The sequence below is a fragment of the Xenopus laevis genome, chromosome 4L (assembly GCF_017654675.1).
Source record: "Xenopus laevis strain J_2021 chromosome 4L, Xenopus_laevis_v10.1, whole genome shotgun sequence".
In the NCBI taxonomy this organism is placed as follows: domain Eukaryota; kingdom Metazoa; phylum Chordata; class Amphibia; order Anura; family Pipidae; genus Xenopus; species Xenopus laevis.
Genome location: NC_054377.1, coordinates 58,095,845 through 58,111,995, shown reverse-complemented (window position 1 = coordinate 58,111,995; position 16,151 = coordinate 58,095,845). Strand labels below are relative to the sequence as shown.

General features: G+C 37.7%; 1 protein-coding gene across 4 annotated transcripts in view; it reads left to right on the top strand.

Moving 5' to 3' along the window:
• The window catches only part of plcg2.L (phospholipase C gamma 2 L homeolog), an 88,706-nt gene extending 73,568 nt beyond the window's left edge, over positions 1-15,138 (top strand). For 2 of the 4 annotated variants that reach the window (XM_018257965.2, XM_018257966.2), the window contains exons 28-32: positions 476-615; positions 1,853-1,967; positions 2,313-2,480; positions 4,533-4,621; positions 11,820-12,050. In XM_018257965.2, coding sequence (XP_018113454.1) covers positions 476-615; positions 1,853-1,967; positions 2,313-2,480; positions 4,533-4,621; positions 11,820-12,035 — 728 coding nt within the window. In that variant the 3' untranslated portion in view covers positions 12,036-12,050. Of the gene's footprint in view, positions 1-475; positions 616-1,852; positions 1,968-2,312; positions 2,481-4,532; positions 4,622-8,227; positions 9,916-11,819; positions 12,051-13,289 lie in introns of those variants that run through there. The other 2 variants (XM_018257967.2, XM_018257968.2) reach the window with 2 other exon arrangements.
• The last annotated feature ends 1,013 nt before the right edge of the window (positions 15,139-16,151 follow it).

The following is a 16,151-nucleotide window of genomic DNA, read 5'->3' as shown; positions in this document are numbered from 1 at the left end:
AATCAGGTTTCAATCACACCAATCTATCACCAGTGGTGTTTTTAAAAATAAACACAAGGGTTGTTTTGTCCAGGGCCAGCCAGGACTGGGGCCCTCCACTAGACCTTCCATTTATAATAACTTTTAGAGGTGGGTTGTGAGGTTCTGAAGCTCTGCTTGTTTGTTTTTGTTTTCCTGCAATAAGCAAAATATAAGAACATCAGGTTTTTTATGTCAGTTCTTCTGTTTTAGGATAGTTCTGGCACACATTTCTTGTTCTGGGTCCCACCAATGAGATGTTTCTCTTTGGCCCACTGGTTGTTCAACTTCCAACACTTTTTCAGTTCAGTTGGTTTCAGTAGTTTATCAGAAATAAAGACTTTTTCCAATTACTTACTATTTTCTATGTGACTGTTTTTCTAATATTGAAGTTTAAAGTGTAATTTTTCACCTTCTAAAGCAACTATAAAATTCCTCCCTTTTACTGTATTTTCAGACAGGCACATGCAAATAAATAATGCAATGTTCGCTTACAACGGACAGTGCGGCTACATCTTGCAGCCAGAATGTATGAGGGAAGAGTCGTATGACGCCAGTGAATCTAGGCGACCGCTCCAAATGATTGTGACCATTAAGGTTAGAATATTTACTACGAAATAACATGCATGATTAAGGGGCAGATGTATTAAGATTCAAGTTGTTTTTTCCACGAATATACGAGTATTCGACTTGATTTTTTGGTCAAAACTAAAATTTTCAGGTTAAAGAAAAACTCAAATCAATCATGTTTTTTAAATAAAATTTGAATATTCAAGATTTATTATACCCCTACCCTGGAAATAGCTCAAATCTGAAAATACACCACCTAAAACCTGTCGTGGTTCTGTAGAAGTCAGTGGAACCATTTAAAGAGGTTAACAGTCTGCTTGATGTTCAAGTTTTTTCTGAGGGTTTTTGCCAAAAACTCGAATCGAGATCTTGATTCGATTGTTTTGAGTTTTTTTCCCTCGAAAAGTCAATCAATTCGAGTGTTTGGGTTGCATGACTTGAACTTGCAGAATCGGGGTTTTTGTCATTCGAGTTTTTTATACCATTCGAGTTTCAAGTGGGTTATTTATCAAAGTTCGAATGTTGAGAATTTTTATACCTCGAATGAATTAAAATGAACTCACAACTCAAATGGTATCTTATTTTAGAAAAAACTTGAATGGAAAAAAAGTTGATTCTGTGAGTTTGAGTTGCGAAACCCGAAAACTTGAATCGATCGAGTTTTCAGCGGGAAAAAAATTTCAATCGCTTGAATCAACTTGAACACCATACAGACTGTTAACATCTTCACATGATTCAAGGGCTCCTACATGAGCTCGATAGGTTTTGGTGATATTTTTTTTTCGGATTCAAGCTATTTCCAGGGTCAGGGTATAATAAATCTCAAAAAATTCAAGTTTTTTTAACCAGAATATTAGTTTTGACCAAAAAAAGAGCAACTTGAAAACTCGAATTTTCGTGGAAAACACAACTCGAACCTTAATAAACCTGCCCCTCAATGTCAAACACAGATTTGATCCCTCTCCTTCAACATGTTTTCGAGATTGCACAGCAGAGACTTTAAACATATTTGGTGGACATGCCCCGTGGTTGTTAAGTATTGGAAATATATTTTCCAGATGATACAAGACATCTTTAAAATATCAATTGCACTTTGGGTCAAATCTATTGCAAGAATTTATTTTTCTATGACAATATTACTACCGCATGCTTAATTATTGTATTTCTTTGCTTGAAAAATAAATAAAAGATTTAAAAAGTAGATCGAATGTCTATTGAATATGCCCTTCATCAGTGTGAATCCTGAAAATGATTCTGTTTCCAGATCTTAGGCGCTCGACATTTGCCAAAACCAGGGCGAGGTATTGCATGCCCTTTTGTAGAAGTAGAGGTATGCGGTGGGGAATATGACAACAATAAGTTCAGAACGATTGTTGTGAGTAAGTATTACAATTTCAGCCATTTATGCCATATTTCTGAAGGGACAGAAAGTCTTATGCACACTTTATTTCAGTGCTACTTGGTGTTATGTCTATTAACCTTCCAACCAGTTGTCTGCTATAATCCTCACTAAACAACAAAGAAAACAGCACACTGAGGATGTAACTTGTGTAAAAGCTTGAAAGCTCTTGTGCCTATTTCATACATCACGTCCATCTGACTTAAATAATGGTCTGTAAACAAACGTCTTACCACACTAATCAGATCACATATTCTGCTGAATTCTGTTCTTCTGTAGCAATCATGGATTTTTTAACTTCATTTTGTCATGTTAATAATTGCAGATGATAATGGCCTTAACCCTGTATGGTCATCAAATCCTCAGCAGGCAGAATTTGAGATCCATGAGCCCGAGCTTGCCTTTCTGAGGTTTGTGGTATATGAAGAAGATATGTTCAGTGACCCCAACTTCTTAGCTCAGTGCTCCATTCCAGTTAAATGTTTGAAAACAGGTAAATATGAATTATGTCATGCAAATGCTGTGCAAAAACCTTTTGTTCTATTTTGAGTTTTTTGGATATAAGCCTCATTTATGAATGCAGTGCAGTTTGCAGAGTGCAAAATTTGTATTTAAATTGCCATGTTTTTATTTACATTGCAGCATTTTTTTTTTTAAATTCCGGCATAATTGTAGACACATGGGGGGGTTATTTATCAAAATCCAAATTTCTCTTATTTTATTAAAAAAATTCCAACCAAACTAGAATTCACAATTTGACCTTGTTTATTATCAAAAAAAAGCTAGATTTTATCAGATCGGAGAAAAACATGATAAAATTTAGCGAAAATCCTAATCGTACAATTTTTTCTGATTTTCCCAGAAAAGTCCACTTTTTTCTGATTTTTGCCAGACATATTCTAATTTTGGGGCTAATTCCAGCACAGACCACAGAAACTTCCAAATAGGATCATGACCTCTACCACTGACTTATATACAACCTCGGCAGGTCTGAGATGGCAGATTTTCAGATTCTGAGTTTTTGCAGCCTCAGGGTATAATACAGTAATTTTAGAAAATTAGAGGTATTTTTCCACTAAAAATTTGGATTCAAAAAAAAAAAATGTTTTTTTTTCTGTGTTTTTGGCATTCAGATTTTAATAAATACCCCCCAGTTCCCTGCAACTTGCATGTGATGTACCAATATGGACACAATGGAGAATCCCAGGGTTCTATTGCATGCATATGCACTTAATTCATCAGAGCTGACTGAAGAGTTGCATTGGCTCTCACTGCAAGTTGCAAAGGAGCATGTTGGATGCAGCTTACCTTTCTGAATAGCATCAAATGTTACATTTTACATCCAGTTTAGTGCTTTGCATTTGTAAATGAGGCCAAGGGGCAGATTTATGAAATGTGGGATTAGCGTTTACCACAGAAAAATGTTACCTACTTTCTATTCATTCCTGTGGAATGTGTATTTATCAATGGGTGAAAGTTAGAATTTACTGTTTGATTAATAATTTTTAAAAATCTCATAGCAATGAATAGTAAGTAAAATCTCACATTTTGATAAATCTGCCCCTTAGTATCTCATGCTTTAACTGATGTACCTGTAACTAATTTTCAGCACTGTTGCATTAACCAGTGCAGAAAGAACCAACTTAACAAGACTTTAAATATAGGTGTATGTATGGTAGATACGACTGGGCGCCTGGCGACTAATCGCCTCTTCTGCAGGGCGACAATCTTCCCGAATTGCCTTCCCCCTGCTATAATGCGAAAACACCAGCGCCAATGCACTTGCGGCGATTCGACTTCCAAATTCGCCCAAACTTAAGGCAACTTTGGAAATCGAAGCGCTGCTAGTTCATTGGCGCTGGTGTTTTCTCATTATAGCAGGGGGAAGGCAGTTCGGGGAGAGTGTCGCCCTGCAGAAGAGGCGATTAGTTGCCAGGTGACTAAATCTCCCCGCATCTGCCCGTGTGCTTGAACCCTTAAATATCATTGTGTGATGAGAGCACTTATGTAGGGTAGGCTTCATTCAGGAGTAAGACAGAGAAACATGGGTCCTACTGTATGTGTTTATTTATCCTTTGATCACATTTTGTCACCTGCTAACAAACATTCCCTATCCTCACCCCCCTGATTTTAAACCAATTTCAGCATTCCCCTTTATATTTGATTGTACATTAGCCCCTTGAAACTGAAACTGATTGTTTTTCCGTGATAAAAAAAACCTTCCTTCGTTTTTAATACAACTGGTTTGGTCACACAGTTGGATGGCACTGCTGAGGGACTATAGGAAGGCTGTCCCTAGTTCTTTTCATTTTATTATTTTTTTTTTTTTACTAACCTTTAATCACTTTTATATTTTGTTTATATGTCTTTTATTTACCATAACACTACAGTCGATGATATAAATGTTAAAATCACATAACCTGCAGTTATAGTTGCTGAAAAACTTTAACAGTAAATGTTTTATTTGTGGCAAAAAAAATGACATGCGCCTCATATGCACCATATGCATCTGCAATTTAATACTTTATCGTTGTTTACTTTTTAGGCTACAGATCAGTTCCACTAAAAAATGGTTACAGTGAAAACCTAGAGCTTGCTTCTCTGTTGGTTTACTGCCAAATACAAAAAGATCTGGTAAGTGCAGAGAGACATTTGGCAGCGTAAGACTTTGTATTTGTTAGGGACCCAATGTTATACACATCCATTGAATGTCATAACTACCATATTAGTGTCACATATTTTATTTGTACTAAAGAAATACTGAACTTGATGCCTTATTTCCTTTCATTTTATTTAATACTTGCCTTACCCTGTAGAAAAAACCTTATTAGACAAGCATGTATTGCCCCCACTGGTTCACTGTTACTTCTAGAAATTAAATTTAAAATACTACTACTTACATTCAAATCATTTCTCATCATAACTTCTTCATACATCTCCACCCTTTATCAAATGCTCCATTGCATTCTGATTACTCTAGATTACTTCTAATTACTCTACTGGCTTGCTTCCTGGACTGTTCCAGAACAGTGCCCTATTTCTGCAACTTCCTTCCTTGTTCCATAACCCAACCTGTTAGGGTAGTCTATCCTGACAGTATCTCTCAGGTCCCTTCTAGAATTCTCCATAAAATGCTTTAATTTCCATGGAAGCCTTTTCAAAATTAAATGTTATCAGAATTTGCCAGGCAAAATCAAAATTTTAGTTGTAGGCCTGTAAACCTGCATTGAGCAGATTTAAATTAGACTTTTAAGTTCACTTTTATGGATCCCTTATTATCACCGGAGGAAGAGGGGCTGCTAAAATGCTGGGCATGTTCTTTGCTTATATACACCAAATAACGAGAGAGAGCTCACAGGCACTCGCCAATTAGGAAATATGGTCCAGGTGCACCTGCCAGATCCCGATAGGGAGCGGCAAACCGTAAGCAATAGCAGCAGTGCCAAACGGGCACGGTCATAAGCACATTTATTAAAGTTCAAATTTCGAATTCATGTGAGCTTTTAAAAACTCCCCATAACTCCAATAAAACAATTGAAATTTATTTAAAAAATAAAAAAAATCTAAATTTTCAAACTCGAATGAATTCAATTGACCCGAAAACGCAAATCGAATTTGAATGGAATCCGATTTGAATTTTAAAAATTCGATTCGAGTTTTTTCTCCGAATAAAAAAATTGAATATCAGGAAGACTGCAAACAAAGCTCTTGTTGACTTAAACAGCCATTCGGCAGGTTTTAGTTGGCGAATAGTCGAATTCGAGTTCTTAAAAGGCCAAGGGAATTTGAATAACTCCCTAGTCGAATTTGATAGTTTTGACCCTTTTCAATTCGACCCTTGAAAATCTGCCCTAAGTGTCCCTGGCACATGAAACGCTTAGGTTGGAAAGAGATTTTTTAATGCAACTTTGATTAAATAATTTTACCTTTATATTTTTGTAACTCTCTGTGAATCCTTTGGAGTGTCCGGTTGCCCATGCTGCTATTGCTTACACATTCTTTGATTACCTGAGACCTCAGGCTAGTGCTCCTTTTAGCTGCTAGTGCTCCTTTTTTTAAACTGCACTGGCCCAGGATACTTCTGTAGGAGGAACATAATTTTGATCTTCATCCACTTCTTAATCCTTCTTTAGGCCCTCTATGTGCAGTAAAGTGAAAAGCTTTTTACTCTACTGCACATGTGCACCTGGACCAGATTGGAGAAAAGATTTAGAAAGAAGATGACTACGTTGTATCATTATGCAGTAGGACTTTGGGCCAGTGCAGTTTTTACCTAGCAGTAGCACCAGATCCTTGTCTCAGGCAGGGGCAGTACTGCCATGAGACAAGTTGAGAATCTTGCCTTTGCTCTTGCCTAACATTTTGGCACCCTCCAGTGATTATACTTTTACTTCTTCTTTAAAATAAATTAGATAATAATGTATTAACTATTGCAGACATTTTGTTGTATTTGCATGTTTGATATTTTAGCAATTTTTTGGGTAAGATAGTGTCCATCAGAGACTTTCTAGGTGACTCTTCAATCAGTGCCCAGACCAGGGTTGCACGAGACATGACTGGGTTACTGCTGTGGGGATCCCAGCTGCCTGGACACGCAGTGTGGTGTGGCATGTGTGCATGTTTGTCAAGGCAAAAATAATGCTCAAATTATGATTAAATCAGTTCAGTTTCCACATTGGCTGACTGACAAGGCAAACATGCACTTTACATCTCTTTCCTTTCTCCATTTGCTTTCCAAGCCCCAACTCCTCTTCTTTCAACAATGCATTTCTTCATCTGCTTTCCTCCTCATCTTTTAAATTGTACCATTCAGCTTCTTCTCTTTTTCCAACCCTTGCCTATAATCACTGCTTCATGTTTTGGACATGTTTGCTGGATAAAGGGCTACTATTTAATGGTGGCCTGCCTGTGAGCTCTTCCAGTAAGTGCCTGCCAAAGATTAAATCAAATCAAAATCAAACATTCAATAGATAGCTTGGAGGCTTATGCTGTACCTTTGTAAACTATGAACCATATAATTTTGAATGGATCCTTCAGTACTTTTATTAACACTAGTGGAACATTTTATTAATTAAAAATGTCCACAACCATTTACAATACAATTTGCCCAATCTTTCATTAAAAACATAATCTAAAATTAAGTTAAAGGAGAGGAAAATCTACTGAGGCATTTTATTGCCAATAGATAAGCTGCAATAGTGCAAGCTAGAATGCTATATTTATTCTGTAGAATGTTACCATACCTGAGTGTTTGTTTAGGATAGCAGCTGCAGTATTAGGTTGGTGTGACATCACTTCCTGCCTGAGTATCTCCCTGCTCACTTATAGCTCTGGGCTCAGATTACAGAAGAGGGGGGGGAGAGGCGCAAACTGAGCATGCTCACGCCCGGGGCAAGGAGGTTTAAGCTGAAGGCAGGAAGTCTGATACAGAAGCCCATGTGAACACAATAGAAGGAAAGAAATGCAGTGTTTCTTTTGACAGAAGACTCAGAGCAGCACTACTTTGAGGGTTTATTGGTATATTTAGGTGGACCTTTCTGATAAGCCTTACTTAGTTTTAACCTTTCCTTTTCCTTTAAGTCCTGGGCATTCTGCTTCTGTCCATAATGCCTGAAATGAGACTTAAAGGAAAATTCAACCTGTGGGGAATAAATCCCGTACCCCCCCCACCCCAGGTAGACCCCCCTCCCTCCTCCCCCCAGGCTAACTACCCCCCGGGGAAATGCCCCATACTTACCCCTCGCCGCAGATCCTTCCAGCGGAGTTCCACACATCCATCTTCCGTGTCCTCTGTCAGCTGACTGGGAGATCGGTATCTCTGCAGTTTGCCGGTTTGCGACAACTTCGTATGCGTGGAATTACACGGAAATTGCCAATCTCTCAGTCAGCTTACCGAGGAGCCGGAAGATGGATGCATGCAACTCCGCTGGAAGAATCTGCGCTGAGGGGTAAGTACAAAATATGGGGCATTTCCCGGGGGGGGTAGTTAGCCTGAGGGGGAGGAGGGAGGGAGGGAGGTCTACCTGGGGTGGGGGGAACAGGTTTTTTTCCCCACAGGTTCAATTCTCCTTTAAGATATGGTGATTCAAAATACTGAAAGACCCTTTATCCGGAAAATCCAATGCCCCAAGCATTCTGGATAACAAGTTGTATTATGAGTTAAGTAGTATCAAAATAGAAGCCCATTAGAGTTTAGCGAGTTGGAGTTCATATACTGAAATATGTTTGTTTTTGCTGCAGACTCGCCCACGTACAAAATATCGCTGACAAGTTTGTGCTACCGCTCTTCCTCATTCTGCTTACACGCTGCAGTACTGGTGACACGGTCAACATCCATGAAATGCTTGTTCTCATCGTGGCAATTCATAACACTCTTGCTTGCTGCATGCCCTACCAGGCTAAGTCCCATTCACCGCTGACTTGCTTCTGTCCCAGGCCACCAGCTGTTCCTGATAATGATTGTCTGCCCCGTCACTAAAAGCAGCTTGACGCTTTACATTGCTGGCTTGCTTGTGTTCTGCATGTCTACTTTTGTACAATTACAACTTTTGTACATTAACATTGTCTTGGTAATTCTATTGCATTGTGAGTCTCTAACTCACTTCAGATTCATTTGATAGACAGATACTGCTTTCAATTGCAGTTACATTTAGAACTAACTTGAAGGACATTGGACATTTTTAATGAATGTACAAGTGTTGCCTGAAAGATTGTTTTTAATACTTCTGCAAAAACATGCCCTAAAACATGATCTGTTTTTCACAAACTAGATAATGAGAACTCAGTTAAACAAATGAGTCAAAAGCATAATGTTTCATTTAATTATTTAGAAAAATTGAGATCCAGAGCTTCATATCTGCGTGCGGCAAAAGTATGTGAAGCCGTTCTTTCAGTAACTGCTGTTTCCAGTCATTTTTTTTAGCCTAATCCTTCCCATAGAACAGCTTCAACTGAATGTTTGTGGGCTCCCTTGCATGAACTGCCAGCCTCAGCTCCTTGCACAACATTTCTATAGGATATTATGCTGTATAGAATCAAGGTTAGAAGTTTTGGCCAATACAATACATTTGCTGTCGCTTGAGCTTGAGTTCTATTTTGGTCTCCCTATGACCTTCAAACTTATCCACACGGTCTTTAGCAAACTATAGATGGCCAGCAAAGTTCTATATGGATATTAGTAGATTTCCCTTACAACCCTGCCATGAACACTATTATTTGATGTTCTTCTGATGGTGAGAAACCTTTAGTTCTTTAGACATTAGCCTGGGGTTTACATGCTGTTGGTGAGATCTTTGTTAGCTGACACTTCTGGGTAGGGTAACAGTGGTGTTAAATTGTCTCCATTTATATACAATCTGACTGACAGTGGGCTGATGGAGCTTTCTCTTATTATTCAGTAAGGGCCTCCCATACTAAGATATGAAGCTTTGGGTCTTTCATTTCAATAAAGTATATGTTTTTTACTAATTTGTTTAATTAGGGTTTTTATTATCTGGTTTTAGGACTTGCATAATAAACAGATCACATTTTTGATATTTTATTGAAAATTCAAGAGTTTATGACATTTTAAGCACCGCTGTATACTGAACATTGCTCAGAATTTAAAGTGCATTCTTTGCACATATTTTTTTTATCTTGGTTTACTTACCCCTTCTATCAGAAAACAACTTTGTATTGATACATTGGTACATGAGTAATAAATGTATCATGCACATTCATGTAATCTTCATTGAATTAAGAATTGGATGAATCATCTCCTTGGTGTCTATTTTTTAGTTTTGATGATTGGGGTATTCTTTCTTTTCCAATACTTCTGCCAAATTATGAGTATTCTGATGAAACACAATGCACATATACAGAGTTATATATAGATATATAAATATATATATTTCAAGAAAATTACATGTAATAAAAAATCTAATTTATTATGTTTACTGTGTGACCTTTCCATGTACAGTATATGTAAAGATTCCTGTTTTGATTTTAAAAGCGTTTAATAAGATGGTATTTGTGTATCTCCACTTGACTTTCAATATCACCAACATGTTTTAAGGAGATTTTTACTTTAGACATAAATAATGATTTTGAAAAAGGTCTAGACTAAATGAAAATCATACAAATAGGCTTCAAGAAAAGGCCTTGTAACTGCTGGTATAGCACTGGGCAGAAACAAGTTGCTACCTTTTCACATGCTTTATATCAGCAGGGCTGGGGATTTTACATGATCCAGAGGAGATTAAAAAAAAAAAACAATGTACTTTCCTTCTTGGAGGAAGGAATTCAATGAGTCTCTGGATCAACTTTGTTTTCTCTCATTTACTCACTACTGTTAGGTAGTGGTGTGTGTAGGCTACTGGTTAAATTAACAGCCCTTATGGCCTTCTCCGAGCATAATGTATGTTCATTTTTTCAGTTCTGGCAAAGCAGCTGTGAATTGAGATGGGGTAGTTGGTCATCTTGGGTAATATTCTGGAACAATTCCAGTATATAAGACTCATGTAGACCTTTAGACTTCAGCACACACCTTGGAAATGTATATGAATACGCCATATTACAGAAGCTCTTCTGTAGACATTAAAGGAGATCCGTCACCCTAATATATATTTCCAAATTCTTTTCTATTGTGATTCTATGGTGTTTGTTAAGAAAAATATACTTTACCTACACTATAAATGTATAATCTTCTTTCCTTCATTGTTCTAGAAACCACAATTAAAGCACATAGTTGAGATACATTTTGTGGACACTATTATTAAGGGAAGCTTTGCATCATCCCAAATCTTGTTTATGTGCTACAATGGGGGGCCTGATGCACGTGCTCCTCCCCACAGTGAGAAGGGAGGGGGAATGTGAGGAGTGTAGTGACATCTAGGAAGTGCAGAATGAAAGTGAAAGTAATTGCCTGTCCCACCTCTATACCTGAGGCGGGGCAGGCAATATATGATTGACAGCTGAGATTTTTAAATCCCTTTATAACAGGTATGGATGTGTTTATTAAAAAAAATATATATTTTGGTTTCATGTTTAATTTGAAAAGTACTTTTATTATACATATTTTATATCTGGGTGACAGGTCCCCTTTAATTCATTAAAACGTATATGTGAATGAAAACAGAAAACTGTAAATTGCTTTGGAATATGGTGGCACTGCATAAATATGTTATTAATAAAATATACAGTATATTTGTATTTTCTCTTTAGGGTTATGTTTTTATATATTTATTTAATAGAATGCAATCTGTTTTTATGTTGCCGCATGTATACTGAACCATGTATTAGTATGATAAAACCATATTAAGGCTGCTTGCCAGTCTAATATAAATGTGGAATGAAAGCCAAAGCCCATCCATCTGCTCTGTGACTTGAAAAATCCTCAATAAAGTTCTCTAATTTTATAGTAAGTCTGTTTTGCTAAAAATCACATCTGCAGGCACTGAGAAATATAAAAGCGTAAAGGGACGCAGCTGGTCATAAAACTTTTGTGGGTCTCAATAACAGGAAGCTGTTTTAGCCAATAGCCAAAGTCTAAATTACACTTCTTAGTATGTCGTACGGAAAACTGGATAATCTTTATAGAAATCTTTATAGAAGGGTTTTCTTTTGATTATTTTTTTAACTGGTTGACTTCCCTTGTTTGTTTGCATCTGTTTCTTTTTACCATAGTGACAAAAACAATCTTAAGAAGTTATTCCCATATATTAGACGAAATGTCTGTGCTTGAATTGTCAAGCATGGGATATTTGTGATATTGTTATATTGAGATAAAGTCAATAATCGCTATTGAAACATGGAAAGGAAACTGTAACATTTGATTCATATTTTGATATTTTAGGAAAAAGTAGAAGAACTGTATTCCTCATCAAAGCAACTCCGCAAGCGCCAGGCAGACCTGAGCAATGAACTGTTTCTTTACGACACTCACCAAAACATGCGACACCCCAGTCGTGAGGCACTGCTGAATGACAGTAGAGGGAATGCCAGTCCAGAGGTGTCTAACAGGAGGTATAACATGAGAAAAGATCACGTTGAATATATGATCCATATCTAATACAGAGGCAAGTTTAGTGTTCTGCCTGTATAAACAGAAGCCTTCCTCTGTATACCTAAGTCTTCTTTTAGTCATCCTAGTCATTTTAGTGTTGGTCTAAAGTTCTTGGTATTACATTGAGGAACAAATAAAAAGATAACTTTTTGTAGTGCCACATGGAGGACTATGTTTGGTGGCTTTATGCACCCTATATCACAGATCCATAATGTTCCTATTAACTTGCATGCCAATTTCCTGCAAGGCATTGTCAGACGATAATGCATTTAAAAAGGAAAAATCCCAAAGTAAGGCCAATAGGTTTTTTGTATCACCAGCAGCAGTATGTGGGGTCTGGGTGCACATGCCCCAAACCTACAGCTCAAGGTGGAGGTATCCAACCAAAACAGAAGATGGCAGGTACTCTCAGATCCCACAGACAGGCTTGTAAAAGAACAGAGAACTTTATATTAGGCCACAAAGTAAATTAATACATAGCCTTATGCATTTTGTGCCTGTAGGCACTTAATCATTGTCGGACGATAGTTGCCTGGAAATGTGGAAAGTCCTCTTTTTTGCTAAGTTTCTGCAGTCAACTTCAACCATAGATGTCATTAAGCAAGGGTGCAAGTACAAAAAGCAAAACCTAACTAGCACTTTCACTCCGGGAAATGATTCTCTCTGCACCTGGCACTGGATAAAAAAAATCTGGTGATTGGTGCAGAGAGCAGTGTCAGAAGGTTTTTACTACCCATCTTAAAGGATAATTCAACCCCCTAGGCGCAAAAATCCCTCCCCTCTCCCCTGCGTAGGCCCCCTCCCCTCGGCCTACCTCCCCCCCGGGCAAATGCCCCTAACTTGTTACTTACCCCTTCTTCTAGGTCCTCTCCAGTGGAGTTCACGGCAGCCATCTTCTCCCGAGCGCTCTTCTTCCTGTAGTCATCGGCATTTGGTGGTGCATGCGCAGTAGGAGGCAGTTGCCGGTTCGGATCTACTGCGCATGCGCCGAAAGTCATGAAGTTTCCGAAAAACAAATTGGAAACTTCGTGACTTTCGGCGCATGAGCAGTAGATCCGAACCGGCAAATGCCTACTACTGCCCATACAATTATCATATATTGGTTTAAGGCAGAATTAAATATCCTTGACTTTTGGTGAAAGTGTTTGATAATTGCATTGCATTGATTTTCAAGTATGTATTCATTTCCTCTGTGCAGATATTTATTAGTATAATATCTGGTTTCGGTGTCACTCATTTTGTTTTATTTTTCTTCTTTAGATTAAAGGAAAGACAGATCAGTAACAGCAAATTCTACTCATAAGGGAACGTATATGGAAAGTCTTTTTGCAGTAAGCACCTTGTAAATGAGCAGTTTCCATTTGACAATTCATAAAGATGTTTACCGATTCATACTGATTTTCTACAATTTCTATGGACAATTGGAGTGCAGAATTCACAGAGGAATGCTTTGCTGCCCTTCCTCTGAAGTTCATTCTAAGTTGAGAACTTACTTGAGAAAATGCTGGAATACAGGCTGGCTTGTTTACCCTATGTTTAGACAGGTGCCTTTTTAATTTACATATATCAGCAACAGTCAATGAGGTAGTCACCATAGTCACTGGATTATCTCCATTTTCTACATTGTTCCCGGTGCTACAATTTTAAGGAGCGGTAACCATTATTGATAAGCTTAGTTATGCGTCCTACTTACATTACTAGGCCAAGCATTGTTAGCAGCTTACAATGATAAAATGTTCTCCACTGGTATCGATATTAGGATTTGTGTTATCTTCATATTCATCCAAATAGCCTTGTACATGGTCACTCTAGGATATATTTATTTTCATCGACAACCAACAGGGTGACATTGGAAATTGCCTTTTGAAAGATAATTCAGTTGTGTCCCCTGAAATGTATTCATAACATAGGGTACGTCTGAATTAAGCGTCAGATCTAAATGAGTGATAATGAAAATAGTACATTTACTGGTCTGCATTCGAATGCCATTCTTCTTATATGCACATATCACTGACATTACAAGGAGAAACCATGAGGTTAGTGGGCAAGAATTTATATTCTAGACTGTTTTACATGATACTTAGCTGCAGTCTAGACCTGCCAACCTACACAAGTAACTGTGTTTTACAATTCAGACCTTATCAATCCCCCCTACCCCAACAAGTACAGCTGAATGGCTGCCAACCCCATTATTGGGGTGTGATTAAGGATTTTCTGGGGCCGCCACACACTGGTTATTTCACTGTTACTTCCTAACCCAATGCACATGGGGTAGGGGAAGAAAGTAAATATAGGAGCCTGTGTAAATGCATTGTAGTAGAATGAAAGACACGTCACAACATTGATTTAAGCATCAACAAAAACACGTGAAATGTGTAAAGGACTCGGTATGTGCTCTCCAAGTTTAGTTTGAATGCAGCATGGACAAGGAATCTCTTGCAGTTCTCATTTTAATGTTATTCTAGACTATTAATTATTCAAATGTTTGGACAATTTTACCTATGCATCTGTGTGTGTGTGTGTTTGTTTTGTATCACATGAAATCAACAGGCAATTGCAGTGTGTGTAAAATGAGTGTGCTTAATATAGCAGAATGTCTTTTTCAAAACGGTGTAATTCACACTTCAGGAATTCAATAAATTGTTATTGGTTAAACAAAACTCAGATCTGACAGTTTAAGGGGCCAAATTTACAGCTAATTCTGGTATAGAGGGTGGTAGAGAGAAAATCTTCATGCCCTCTTGTCTGTGCTACTTGTAGCTGTGCCCTATGCTTGTCATCACAACAAGTCTATTCACCCCCTTATTATCTGTGCACCCCACATGTCCCATTTCATCCAAGCTGGAGCGATCATGAACATGTAGGGGCCCATTTATTAAAACTTGATTTTTTTTTCTGGTCGAGGTTTTTAGGGGCAATACCTAAAATTTCTGAAGATTTATTATACTCCAAAGCTGGTAAAAATCAGCCATCTCAAACCTGTCGAGGTAATGTAGAAGTCAATGGCACATGTCCCTGAAGTTGTTTCTCCACATCGTGTTTTGCACTGAATAATCCGGGAGTTTCGTCCGATAATCCGGAAAAGACGATAAAATCACGTTTTTGGAGAGTCGGTTGTACGAAACAAATTTTTTTTGGTGACGTTTTGTTGCTTCTATTTCTTCAAGAAAAAGTATTGATAAATGAGTTCAGCTCGTAGAATGGAGTTAGGTTGCCAAAAAATGCTAAATTAGTTTTAGTAAATCAGCCCCCTAATTTAATTATTTTTAATGTAACAATTCTGAAACAGTTTGTTGGAATATTTCTGTTGTGCTTACATTGTGCTGGTCAAAGAGGGCCAAAACAGAGACACTTGTTTCCATTACTGTCTTGATACTGATCAAATTAAACATTAGATCAAGCCTGCACCATAATAGAGGCAGGGGGTGCTGTAATGTCATTTTGGGGAGCAGACTTCATTGGTAATATCCCCTGTTGAGATTAATGCTGCAGCATAAAGCTGGCCATAGACGCAAAGATCTGATTCGGCCAAACCCCTGAATCCTTCGCAAAAGATTGCTCAATGCAAATTTGGGGTGGGAAAACATTTTTTACTTCCTTGTTTTGTGACAAAAAGTTGCGCGATTTCCCTCCCCGCCCCTAATTTGCATATGCAAATTAGGATTTGGTTCGGCCAGGCAGAAGGATTTGGCTGAATCCGAATCATGCTGAAAAATGCCGAATTCTGAACCAAATCCTGGATTCAGAGCATCCCTGATAGATAGATAGATAGATAGATAGATAGATATACAGTTAGGTCCATAAATATTTGGACAAAAACAACTTTTTTCTAATTTTGGTTCTGTACATTACCAAAGTGAATTTTAAATGAAACAACTCAGATGCAGTTGAACTCAGAATCTGGTGATGTCCATAAGTTTAAGACTTCAGGCTGTCATTGCCAGCAAAGGGTTTTCAACCAAGTATTAGAAATGAACATTTTATTTTCAGTTTTTTTATTTCTCCAATTTGTTTTTGAGCCCCTGAAATTAAGTGATTGTGTTAAAAAAAGGCTTTAGTCCCTCACATTTTTATGCAATCATTTTGTTTAACCCACTGAATTAAAGCTGAAAATCTGCAGTT